Here is a 13,352-nt window from a genome sequence, read left to right as displayed (position 1 = left end):
TCTTAGAGGCAATCATCAGTTGTACATCAATTTTTAGACTTATAAATGAAGAATATGTACCCATTGATTCTTGAGGAATATAACTCATGACTTAGTTAAACTGTCGTACCACATTAGAACAGAAAATATATGCTTGTTTTACTCCAATGTTGGTAAACAAAGTAAAAGTAAACAAACACTGTATAGTCTAAAAAATATGGTTAAAACGACAGTGCCTTCGGGAAAGTATTCAGACCTCTTGACTTATTCCACATTTTGGCGAAAGAGAGAGAGTGATCTGAATCTATTGTGCATAAAACATGAAAAAGTGTTATGTCAGAATGTAATATAGTAGAATATATTTTATTGTCCACATCAGGGACGTCACTAGAGATTCGTGGATGGGGGGGGGGGGGGGGGGGGGGGGGGGGCTACGCCTCTTCTAGGGGGGTCTGGCATACTCCCTGTCCGTTTATTGTTAGCTAGCAGTCTCAAGCCACAGAGGTAGCTAACATTAACTTAAACGTTAGCTACAAGTAGTTCTAACGTTTCATGTACACCAGATAGTGGTAAATTGCTGCGTGTCGCTCAGGTCGCCCATTGTAACTCGGTTGTGGGCGTGCTGGCAGCATATAACAGCTTTTTGAGTGTGTTATACGTCAATAATTCAGCATAGCAAGTTTGTATGAACGTCTGGTTATTAAATGGGTACATTGTAGAATAGTAATATCCTCTAAAACGCTCTAGTGACAAACAAACTTTGCTGCCCTGTTTCCAATTATCTACATGGCTGGGAGAACCTATTCAAGTAAGTAAATACATTTCAAAAAACAACAAAAAAACGACGTATTATTAGCTAACTAGCTACAGGGCAGGCTAACTCAAATGAGCTTCTAAATGAACTAGCTAGTTGGCTAGCTAGCTATCTAGCCAACTTCACATACTATATAGATAGCTAGCCAAGTGAATTAAATATCACCAGCTACCTAACCTCATATTAGCTCGGTATCTTGATGAAAAACTAACTCCAAATGCATTTGTAGGTAACGTTAGCTATCTAACAGCCATGGAGGGTGAAAGGTTAGCAGCCCCAACTGTCAAAGTGAGATAGTAGGCTTTTCTGGATAGGGCAGGTACTTTTGTGTAGTTCCTGTCCCTAGAAGTGAGGACGGAGATAATAGTAACATAATATTCAGTACGGTATAATTTTACTATAATGAAGTCTGTTTCTTGTGAGGTTTTCTGTCCTCAGATAAAGAGAGCTATGAAAGCATGTCTACATATGAAGAGCAGTGGTTCTCAGTCCTGGGGTCTCAAAAGGAGTACACATTTTTGTTTTAACACTGCACAGTTGATTCAGTTGATCAACTCATCAAGCTTCGAGTGGTATTTCTTTATTCATTCTTTGATATGATCCTGCTATTGTCACATGCTATATATGCACGTGTGTGCCCATTCATCTAGATATCCAATGTTTTCATGAGTTGTTATAAGGGATATTATATTTTAGTAATCCACAATGACATGGTGATGTAAAAGTCTAATAATTACATTGTCTTCCATATTACTACAGATACCTTGTAACTGGAGATTCCTTCAAAACGATTGCCTACAGTTAACGTGTAGGGCACTGCAAGGTTGGGTGACCAGGGCCATCTGGGACTGCCTCCTGGGGGAATTCATGTGTGAAGGCTACCTGTGTCCTGCATAACTTAATGAGGATGGACACGAGGACCAGGAGGGGATCTGCAGTCTGCCGACGTGTGCCAGAGTAGAAGTCTGCTGCTCTGCGGGATGTTTCAAGGATGGGGTCCAACAACGCAGCAAGAGAGGAAATCTATGTGCGGGAGATCTTCACCTCCTACTTATTTGAAGAGGATGCTGTTCCCTGGCAACACCATAGACTACACTACACAAAGGCTCTTTTAAGAGCCATTCACATTGCAATAAGAGTATTCTTCCATTTACATAGAGATGTCAACAGCAGTTATTCAATTCCCAGTTTCTTTCCCTTTGATTTCAACTTCTCAGATGAGGGTGCTGTTTAGCTAAGGGTGTGATGTCTGTACAAAAACAAAACAGGCTATTTTTAATCACCCATATTGAATTTCCTTTGGTACAATTAGACACCCTAAAACCCACACACTCATGTATCAATCTGATTGATGGATGGTGTTGTGCAGTAAGCAGGCTCAGGTGTATAACTGTGGCTCCTTCCACCTTCAAAGAATAGGCAAGAGGGCCAACCATGGAGAATATTAAGACACTTCATTATTTCTATAACTACGCTATATTGTTTGTCCTCGTGTGTCCGTTCACATTCAAGTCTCTCCTTCACTTCATCCCTTTCTCCTCTTCTGCCTAAATCCTCTAGGTTATATCAGCTGCGTCGGTGAACCACTCCTGCATCTGAACTGGCTACAGAGGGCACAGCATGATCAGAGGTGAGCGGTCACTTGGTCAGGTCAACAGGAAGTATTATTAAAGGGATGCTTTACATTGAAATAGAGATGTCCCAGAGTTAATGATCCAAGGTCAGTTTTGCATTTCACTTCCTGATTGATGACTAACAACGTTAGAATAAAAATAAGGCTTAAACATGCTCTCTCCATCTGTCTCTCGTTTTCAGATATGTTTTGATGTGAGAGAGGATGCCAACCCCAAGTTCTATCATCGCCACCTCACCCGCTTTTAAGATAACCTTTGGGCTGTCGAGAGATACTTATGTAATTGTGATGAACTGAGAATATTTAGGTAGCACTGTGATTAATTAATCATATGATGCCTTCCCTGCTCCTATGTTTTACCTCTTTCCCTTTTACACCTCTCCCACCACCTCTTTCTTCATAATACACAACAGATGTGCATTGAAGTACAGATTGAACTTGTATTTATAATATTACCATTATAATATTTATAATGCATGTATTTATAACACTTGGATAATGAGATTTTCATAAAATCATTTTACATTCTCTACTGGTTGAAATTAAGTCTTATTTGATGAAATACTCCACCTGTCCTGTGTTTATCAGATCAATGCAGATGAAGGGCATTAGGTATTGAGATGAACCGGTTTTAGAGTATTTACATGATGCATAGGAAGTGTAGTGTACTGTTTTTCCTGTATATATGAATTACAAATCAGCCTTTAACTATTTAAATCCTGTTTCTAGTCTATTAGTTTCAATGTGTAACCATTGATGTCCCAGGACCAAGATTGGTACACTAGCTATGTTATTAAATCTATCTGCATGGCATGCTTACAAAATTGTACATTCAATTTGCAGTAAATACTTCAGCTAGCTAGATTCTATACATCCATTGTTCCACAAGACGACAGCCTGGTTTGCTGGTTGTTTCAGGAGTCCCTAAAACATTAAACAACCAGAATTACAATGTCATACTCAAGTCACAACACCCATCCTACCGGCAGCATACCACCCTGCATACCACTGCTGGCTTGCTTCTAAAGCTAAGCAGGGTTGGTCCTGGTCAGTCCCTGGATGGGAGACCAGATGCTGCTGGAAGTGGTGTTGGAGGGCCAGTAGGAGGCACTCTTTCCTCTGGTCTAAAAAATATCCCAATGCCCCAGGGCAGTGATTGGGGACACTGCCTCTGTGTAGGGTGCCGTCTTTCGGATGGGACGTTAAACGGGGGTCCTGACTCTCTGAGGTCATTAAAGATCCCATGGCACTTATCGTAAGAGTAGGGGTGTTAACCCTGGTGTCCTGGCTAAATTCCCAATCTGGCCCTCAAACCATCATGGCCACCTAATCATCCCCACCTTACAATTGGCTCATTCACCCCCCTCCTCTCCCCTGTAACTATTCCCCAGGTCGTTGCTGCAAATGAGAACGTGTTCTCAGTCAACTTACCTGGTAAAATAACGGTAAAATAAAAAAAAACATACATCTAGCCAACTAGCTGGCTAATGTTAGCTTGCTAAATCGCGATTTTCGTAAATGAACTTTATAATAAAAAACATATGCATAATCGTTTGTCTCAACATTAACTAACATATTCCTGTCAACTGTACATGTTTTTGCATGATTCGTTATGACGTTATAATCACTTACATGTGCTTCAATCCTAGTATTTTTGTCCGCCGTCTTTGCTGAAGAAATAATAACATTCACTAGTGCGTGCAGCAGCCTCCGCAGCAGCCTCAGGTCCCCAGGTCCTAGTGCCCGCCCTTTAAGATGCGATGGAACGGTTGACGAAAAAAATATATATTGATTTATTTAGGGAGGGCTAATTCATATAGGCCTAGCGACGTCCCTGGTCCACACAATGTGGAAAAGTCCCCCTGGCATCACAGTAATATGATAAACATCACAGAAAAACATGACATGACATCAGAACATCTTCATCATCAAGATCACCTCAAAGACAAAAATGGGTCACCTTACAAGTAAAAAAAAAAATTGTTGTTACCTTTTCAAAAAGGATTCTTAGAGGCATGATAAGTAAATGGGTATGGAATACTGACCAGTGGCGCACATTGTGAATATTTACCCACTGATTGCACCATTCGTTATTGGGGTTTGCAGAAAAGAATCTGGAGACATTTTCAGTGGAAAACATCAGTGTGTTCCGTATTTACTTGCAAGTGGTAACGGGTCTTTCAGAGAAATTCCACCCATGCAAACAATAATGTTTTCCATACATGTTGTTTCTCTCTGCTGCTGTTTTTGTGTCCAAGGCTGTTTAGAGGCGGTTGGAGATCTGGGGGCGGTCTCTGGGGTATACAATTATTTTAAAAGGTTTGGTGGCGACTGCGCACAGATACAGTTTCACACCATGAAGTGCTCCACATCTTTGCCAAGCCAACACATCTGTCGGTCTGTGCGCAAGAGCGAGTTTGTGTAGACGATGGACTAAGAAATGTCTTTAATTTAAAACAAACTCACAGGTTCTCAATGCAGCCAGGTGGCAGCGGGTGATCGTGCGCGCGGATTGGTTCAGGACAGTCATCCACTTCTCCGGAGACGCATTCTTCCCTTCAGAGAGCTCACTCAACCTCATGGAAGAAAATGTGAACATAGGCTTCGACCCCACCGGCAAGCCGGGGGTGATGGAGGAGGTCCCTGGGAACGACACCGGCACTCTTGGGAACTCCAGCGACCCGTTTGGCCGGAACGAGGAGGTTGCCAAGATCGAGATCACGGTGCTTAGCGTGACATTCGTCGTGGCTGTGGTGGGGAACCTGAGCGTGCTGCTGGCCATGTACATGAGCCGACGGAAGCCCTTGCGCATGCACCTGTTCATGAAACACCTGAGCCTCGCGGACTTGGCTGTGGCCTTTTTCCAGGTGCTGCCGCAGCTCTGTTGGGAGATCACCTTCCGCTTCTACGGGCCTGACTTCCTGTGTCGCATCGTCAAGCACCTGCAAGTGCTAGGGATGTTCGCGTCCACCTACATGATGGTGATGATGACGCTGGACCGCTACATCGCCATCTGTCACCCGATGCAGAACATTCACCAGCCCACGCAGCGCGCCTATATGATGATCGGGGCCACCTGGGTGTGTAGTCTTGCCCTGAGCATGCCCCAGTATTTTATCTTCTCACTGAGCGAGGTCCACCCGGGCTCGGCCGTGTATGACTGCTGGGGACATTTCATCCAGCCGTGGGGTGTGCGCGCCTACATCACCTGGATCACCGTGGGCATCTTCCTCGTGCCCGTGGCCGTGCTCATGCTCTGCTACGGCTTCATCTGCCGATCCATCTGGCTGAACATAAAGTACAAGACCCAGAAGAGCGCGATTGCGAAGGCACTTGTGACCAAGAATAGGCTGATCGGGAAGAGTTCAGTCAGCAGCATCACCACCATCTCGCGCGCCAAGCTGCGCACAGTGAAGATTACTTTCGTGATCGTGCTGGCGTACGTGGTGTGCTGGGCTCCGTTTTTCACCGTACAGATGTGGTCGGTGTGGGATGAGAGCTTCTCGTGGGATGGTACGTGTTGTATTTGGGCTCTGAGCCGTGAGTTAGTGGCAGCGCGCGCTTGTGCCATGTCTCCGTTCATTGTGTTTTTAAACATTCCATTATTGCTTAGGCCTACTTACTCAATAATACGTTGGTAATAGTGCACAGCTTAAGCACATATTTCATGCATTACCCCAGGGGCTTCCCTAAAATCTGCTTCACTGCTCTCCAAATTTAGATAGCTTTTACGCAACAGTTTACCACGGATATAGTGAGACAAAAACTGTATGACTCCTTCTCAGATACATAGATCAAACTGAAACAAATAGACTATACAGACAGTCAAGGCGTATTACTTAAGCTATAGACTGTGCAAACTGGAGTCCTGGGGTACATTATTGTGACCGCAATGGAATAACCACGCACAAAAACATCTTACTGGAAGTAATTTGATGAGCAGTTCTGTGCATGTAAGTTAACTCATAATTCATCGCCTTGATGAGGTCTGAATGTAGCTGATGTTATCCCTTCTGCTGTTGCTTGAATTATCGGACAGTGCGAAAGTATAGAAAAACGGCAGAAACACCTAAAGAAGGGCATACACAAGTGTTAAACACGTGCCATTTAACGCAACCGTTGTACAGGCGTGAAAGACAGTTGTGAAAACGACCACCGGTCTTAGTGCATTCATCAATCATCAGTTGTACATTCATTTTTAGACTTATAAGTGAAGATTACGTACCCACTGAGTCTTGAAGAATATAACTCATAAATGCCTTATGAGCTTCGTTAAACTGTCGTACCACAATAGAACCGAAAACATATGCTTGTTTTACGCCAATGTTGGTGAACAAAGTAAATGTAAACAAACACTGTATAGTCTAAAAAATATGGTTAAAACTACAGTTCCTTCGGAAAGTATTCAGACCCCTTGACTTATTCCAGGAGAGATGGATGCACTGACTCTGATCTCTCCTGGAGATCTCCAAACGTTAATTAAATATTTTGCTGGCGAGTCAGTGACCCTTCTGACCCAGTGGCTTGCAGAGACTCCCTCGATAATACGCATAAATAGTGTGTGCCGCTGCTAGTAGATAAACAGAACAAGCTTGAATGTTTTTTCCTTCACTGACTGGCCGACACCCCCTCTCCCCCGTTTCTCTCTCCAGACTCAGAGAACACCGCAGTCACCATCTCGGCTCTGCTGGCCAGTCTGAATAGCTGCTGTAACCCGTGGATCTACATGATCTTCAGCGGCCACCTCCTCTCTGACATGGTCCACTGTCTGCCGTGCTGCCGGAGGCTGTTCCACATGTTCGGCCATCAGGACTCGAACAGCAGCATCCGCCGCACCACACTCCTGACCCGGGTACCACCCCCGGCCCTACCCCGGCGGAGCTCAGAGAAAAGCTCTTGCAAAGATTGTATTCACCACTCCCACAGGAACTGTCAATCAATCCCGGTGGAGTCTTGACCGCGCGCACACACTAAACACTGTCCATATGGTTCAGTTTATGCGCCACAGCGACGACGGCTGTCGTACGTTAAGGGAGAGGCTTAATGGAAACAATGTGAACAGAGTCAGTGCATCCATATGTCCTGGAGATTGTGTTTCTGCTCAGAGAGGTATTCAACACTCATCAATCCATCAGTGGAAATGTGGCAGACTATAACTAGGATATCCTGTCTCTTCTTGCTAAATGTGAACTGACACAGCCAGGAGGCATCTAAAACCCAGACACTACTAATATGTATGCTCTTACAGGCTCTTATGGGCCCAGACTCATGCAGCGATCAGAATCGTTGCCATTAACCAGTCATTCCAAATGAACCGAGAGGTCAGGTCTGTCAGTATGTGCTGTTCAGTAACTCATCATATGCCTAATATATGGTAATTGCAATTTTTAAATGACTGGTTGACTGTGACTTGATGATTGTATGGTTATGTTTACGTTTACAGTACATTGTCCCATTAAAAATGGTTATAAACTGTTTTTAAAAGGTTTAATAAAAAACAATAATATACTGGCACACACTACTCTTCTTTCTCCCTTCATCACTCTCCCCCAACGGGCCGCTCTCTACCCCTCTCCCCATCAAGCCCTTCACTCCATCTTTGTGAAGTATGTTGTTGTTTCCTTCATTGACTCTCCATCATCCCTTAGGGTTTCCAGTCTGTGAGAGTTGATAAGCTTGAAATTAGTCCGTTCGGTGTTGTGTATTCTGTGGGGAGTGTCGAGGCGGGAGACTGGCACCTTGGTCCCATTCCATTTGAAATACATTCCATTCTAAATACATTTAGATAAAAGCCATGCATCGACGTTTGATGTTATTGTAGTCATATGACATATTTGAAATGTACAGTGTATACTAAATGAAATATCACTATTTCAAATCAAATCAAATGTTATTTGTCATGTTGTAGTGGTCTGGGTGTAGCTGGTGCAGAGAAGTCAGGCGCAGTACAGCAGAGATGAGTAACACAAGTAACTTTACTGAAATATTCCAATAACATGTCGTAATACCGAGCCCACAATAACGGACCGAACATACATAAAACAAACACGCACAAAAACAATGGGGAAAACAAAGGGTTAAATAATGAACATGTAATTGGGGAATTGAAACCAGGTGTGTAAAACAAAGACAAAACAAATGGAAAATTAAAAGTAGATCAGCCGAACGCCGCCCGAACAAGGAGAGGGACCGACTTCGGCGGAAGTCGTGTCACATATGCGCCGAATACAACAGGTGCAGACCTTACAGTGAAATGCTAACTTACAAGCCCTTAATCAACAATGCAGTTTAAAAAAAAAGTGTTAAATAAAACATTTAAATAATTTAACAGCAGCAGTAAAATAACAGTAGCGAGGCTATATACAGGGGGTACCGGTACAGAGTCAATGTGTGTCGGCACAGGTTAGTTGAGGTAATTGAGGTAATATGAACTTGTAAGTACACTTAAAGTGAGTATGCATGGTTAGGAAACAGAGAGTTGCAGCAGTGTAAAAGAGGGGTGTGGGGACATTGCAAATAGTCTGGGTAGCCATTTGATTAGCTGTTCATGCGTGTTATGTCTTGGGGGTAGAAGCTGTTAAGAAGCCTTTTGGACCTAGACTTGGTGCTTTGGTACAGCTTGCCGTGCGGTAGCAGAGAGAACAGTCTATGACTAGGGTGGCTGGAGTCTTTGACAATTTTTAGGGCCTTCCTCTGACACCGCCTGGTATAGGGGTCCTGGATGGCAGGAAGCTTGGCCCCAGTGATGTGCTGGGCCGTACGCACTACCCTCTGTATGTCATGACACAAGGCGAGATCTGGATGCAGATCAGATGGTTGGAGTCTTACAATGTTCATTAATCCAAAAAGAGTAGGCAAGAGAATGGTCAGAACCATTGGCCAAAACCAGATCAGAGTCCAGGAGGTACAGAGTGGCAGACAGGCTTGTGGTCAGGGCATGCAGAAAGGTCAGGCAGGCGGGTACAGAGTCCAAAACAGGCAAGGGTCAAAACCGGGAGCACTAGAAAAAGGAGAATAGCAAAAAGCAGGAGAACGGAGAAAAACGCTGGTTGACTTGGAAAACATACAAGACAACCTGGCATAGCGAGACAGGAAACACAGGGATAAATATACTGGGGAAAATAAGCGACACCTGGTGGGAGTGGAGACAATCACAGAGAGGAATCAATCACGTTTTGAGGATCTGAGGACCCATGCCAAATCTTTTCAGTCTCCTGAGGTGGAATAGGCTTTGTTGTGCCCTCTTCATGACTGTCTTGGTGTGTTTGGACCATGTTAGTTTGTTGGTGATGTGGACACCAAGGAACTTGAAGCTCTCAACCTGCTCCATTACAGCCCCTTCGATGAGAATGGAGGCGTGCTTGGTCCTCCTTTTCCTGTAGTCCACAATCATCTCCGTTGTCTTGATCACGTTGAGGGATAAGTTGTTATCCTGGCACCACACGGTCAGGTCTCTGACCTCCTCCCTATAGACTGTCTCATCGTTGTCTGTGATCAGGCCTAACACTGTTGTGTCGTCGGAAAACTTAATGATGGTGTTGGAGTCATGCCTGGCCATGAAGTCATGAGTGAACAGGGAGTACAGAAGGGGACTGAGCACGCACCCCTGAGGGGCCCCCGTGAAAATCAGTGTGGCAGATGTGTTGTTACCTACCCTTACCACCTGGGGGGGGCCCATCAGGAAGTCAGGGATCCAGTTGCAGAGGGAGGTGTTTAGTCCCAGGACCCTTAGCTTAGTGATGAGCCTTGAGGGCACTATGGTGTTGAATGCTGAGCTGTAGTCAATAAATAGCGTTCTCACACAGGTGTTCCTTTTGTCCAGGTGGGAAAGGGCAGTGTGGAGTGCAATAGAAATTGCATCATCTGTGGATCTATTGGGGTGGTATGCAAATTGGAGTGGGTCTAGGGTTTCTGGGATAATGGTGTTGATGTGAGCCATGACCAGACTTTCAAAGCATTTCATGGCTACAGACGTTAGTGCTACGTGTCGGTAGTCATTTAGGCAGGTTATCTTAGTGTTCTTGGGAACAGGGACTATGGTGGTCTGCTTGAAACATGTTGGTATTACAGACTCAGTCAGGGACAGGTTGAAAATGTCAGTGAAGACACTTGCCAGTTGGTCAGCGTATGCTCGCAGTAGTAGTTCAATTCATTCTTAGTCCTGTATTGACGCTTTGCCTGTTTGATTGTTCGTTGGAGGGCATAGCGGGATTTCTTATAAGTTTCTGGGTTAGAGTCCCGTTCCTTGAAAGCGGCAGCTCTACCCTTTAGCTCAGTGCAGATGTTGTTTGTAATCCATGGCTTCTGATTGGGGTATGTAAATCCGTTTTCACTGTGGGGGACGACGTCATTGATGCACTTATTGATGAAGCCAGTGACTGATCTACTGTACTCCTCAATGCCATCAGAAGAATCTCTGAACTTTTCCAGTCTGTGCTATCAAAACAGCCCTGTAGCTTAACATCTGCGTCATCTGATCACTGCTTTATTGACCGAGTCACTGGTGCTACCTGCTTCAGTTTTTGCTTGTGAGCAGGAATCAGGAGAATAGAATTATGGTCAGATTTGCCAAGAGGCCGAGGGAGGGCTTTGTACACGTTCCTGTGTGTGTAATAAAGATGGTATAGAGTTTTTTTCCTCTGGTTGCACATTTAACATGCTGGTAGAAATGAGGTAAAATGGATTTAAGTTTCCCTGCATTAAAGTCCCCGGCCACTAGGAGCGCTGCCTCTGGATGAGCGTTTTCCTGTTTGCTTTTGACCGTATACAGCTCATTGAGTATGTTCTTAGTGCCAGCATCGGTTTGTGGTGGTAAATAGACAGCTACGTACAAATAATGTAGATGAAAACTCTCTTGGTAAATAGTGTGGTCTACAGCTTATCATGAGATACTCTACCTCAGGCAAGCAAAACCTTGGGACTTCGTTACTATTAGATTTCGTGCACCAGCTGTTGTTAACAAATATACACAGACCACCAACTCTTGTCTTACCGGAGGCGGCTGTTCTATCTTGCCGATGCAGCGTAAACCCCGTCAGCTGTGTGTCATTCATGTCTTCGTTCAGCCACTACTCAGTGAATCATAAGATATTACAGTTTTTTCTTAGTGGTTAATGGTTGTTAGGATATTCGTGATCGTAGTTCGTCCATTTTTTTATCCAATGATTGTACATTGGCTAATAGGAATGATGGTAGAGGCAAATTACCCACACACCGTCGGATCCTTACAAGGCACCCCTACCTAAGTCCCCTATATCTCTGTCTCTTTGTCATGTGAATCACAAGGATTTGGGCCGACCCGTCAGTGAAAAAAATCTTTGTCCAGTACGAGGTGAGTAATCGCTGTCCTGATATTTAGAAGCTCTTTTCGGTCATAAGAGACAGTGGCAGAAACATTATGTACAAAATAAGTTACAAATAACGCAAAAAAAAAACACACAATAGCACAATTGGTTAGGAGACCATAAAAAGACAGCCATCTCCTCCGGCGCCATTATATTTGCCATCTCAATGTGACCTCTTTCACCTGTACATATTATGTCTGAGATTGTAGGACATTATGCTGTAAAGATATGGAATATATAATGCGATCTGGCATGAGACTATATGTTTTCATATGTCACAAGAGCTCCACACCTAAACCTAGGCTTATACCAGTTATTCTAAACATGTACTTACAGAGAGTTTCCTTTAATAACGGATGTTTATATTAGACTTAGTTTACATATCAAGTACATATTCAACAGAGAGGGAGAGGCAGAGAGAGAGAGATTGTGTGTCTGCTTGTGTGACATTAAGAGCAGGTACAATCCATACACAGCCATGTTACAGTACCATGTTGCCTATGTATTGATATCACATACAGTGCACTCTGCTTATAGTGAATGCAGTTTTAGTGATAGTGATCAAGTTGTCCTGCTCTGATGTAAATCCCTATAATGAGAGTGGACTGTACTCTGTACCCTTCTCTCTTGCGGTATGGAAGACAGGTCAGCTGGGGCTCAGCGGGCACCACTAAACCTCACCTAGTCCTCTCCTCATCCCAAGCCGTGGCCACATGCAATGTTACAACACGTTACTCCTCTCAGTTAACACTTGGATCACAAGGCTCCCCCATAGGATCCCTCTGTCACAGTTGTCACAAGAACGGGACCAAGGCGCAGCGGAGGTTGAGTTCCGCATATTTATTTTAAAAGTGAAACTTAAAGCAAAAAAACAATAAATCAAAAAACGAACAACGAAACGTGACTACGTGGTGCACAGGCACAAACACAAAATAATATCCCACAAATGCAGGTGGGGAAAAAGCCTACCTAAATATGATCCCCAATTAGAGGCAAAGATTACCAGCTGCCTTTAATTGGAAACCACACAAACCACCAACCTAGAAATCTATAAACTAGATAACCCCCCTAGTCACGCTCTGACCTAAACACCATAGAGAACCGAGGGCTCTCTATGGTCAGGGCGTGACACCCTCCCATCTGGATGCAGTATGCCGTCCCTCTCATTTCCGGTGAGGAGTGAGGGATTTCTACAAGGTCATCCTGATCTGGCTGAAATGAGAGTTCGGATCAAACCGTAATCACAACCTAGCATAACTAATAAGATAAGATAGGCAGGGGAGGCGGGACTAGGGGTATGGGTATATAGCGCAGCCTATCAGTGCTGAGGGTGGAGCTCTAAAAGTTCTAAAAGACCCTGAAGTCATGTAGGTACTGAGTGGTTCCCAAGGTGAAGACCACACACCAGTGGTGGAAAAAGTACCCAATTGTCATCCTTGAGAAAAGGCATAGATACATTAATAGAAAGTTACTCATGTAAAAATGTAAGTCAGCTAGTAAAATATTATTTGAGTATAAGTCTAAAAGTATTTGGTTTTAAATATACTTAAGTATCAAAAGTAAAAGTAAAAATCACTTAAAA

The 13,352-nt window shown here is 43.9% G+C and overlaps 1 protein-coding gene and 1 long non-coding RNA gene across 3 annotated transcripts; both read left to right on the top strand.

Moving 5' to 3' along the window:
• The first annotated feature begins 430 nt into the window (after window positions 1-430).
• LOC129838469 (uncharacterized) lies at window positions 431-2,958 on the top strand. 2 transcript variants are annotated; one of them, XR_008756852.1, is made up of 3 exons: window positions 431-1,365; window positions 1,553-2,423; window positions 2,609-2,958. It is a non-coding gene; the product is annotated as an uncharacterized LOC129838469 (long non-coding RNA). The 2 variants fall into 2 exon arrangements; XR_008756851.1 differs by having other exon boundaries at window positions 431-2,423.
• A 2,047-nt stretch (window positions 2,959-5,005) lies between these two features.
• Window positions 5,006-7,940, top strand: LOC129838468 (arg8-vasotocin receptor-like). Its single transcript, XM_055905443.1, has 2 exons — window positions 5,006-5,939; window positions 7,079-7,940. The coding sequence occupies exons 1-2, from the start codon at window positions 5,006-5,008 to the stop codon at window positions 7,381-7,383; spliced, it is 1,239 nt and encodes a 412-aa protein (XP_055761418.1). The 3' UTR covers window positions 7,384-7,940.
• Window positions 7,941-13,352: the final 5,412 nt, after the last annotated feature.

This window comes from Salvelinus fontinalis, chromosome 39 (genome assembly GCF_029448725.1).
Source record: "Salvelinus fontinalis isolate EN_2023a chromosome 39, ASM2944872v1, whole genome shotgun sequence".
In the NCBI taxonomy this organism is placed as follows: domain Eukaryota; kingdom Metazoa; phylum Chordata; class Actinopteri; order Salmoniformes; family Salmonidae; genus Salvelinus; species Salvelinus fontinalis.
Note: the sequence above shows the minus strand (reverse complement) of the source record. Positions and strands in the feature narration are given on the sequence as shown.

Bases quoted from the DNA above. Each gene is read 5' to 3' on its own strand.
- LOC129838468 (XM_055905443.1), top strand. From the start codon at position 5,006: ATGGAAGAAAATGTGAACATAGGCTTCGACCCCACCGGCAAGCCGGGG. The intron at 5,940-7,078 runs GTACGTGTTGTA...TTCTCTCTCCAG, and splicing joins TGAGAGCTTCTCGTGGGATG to ACTCAGAGAACACCGCAGTC.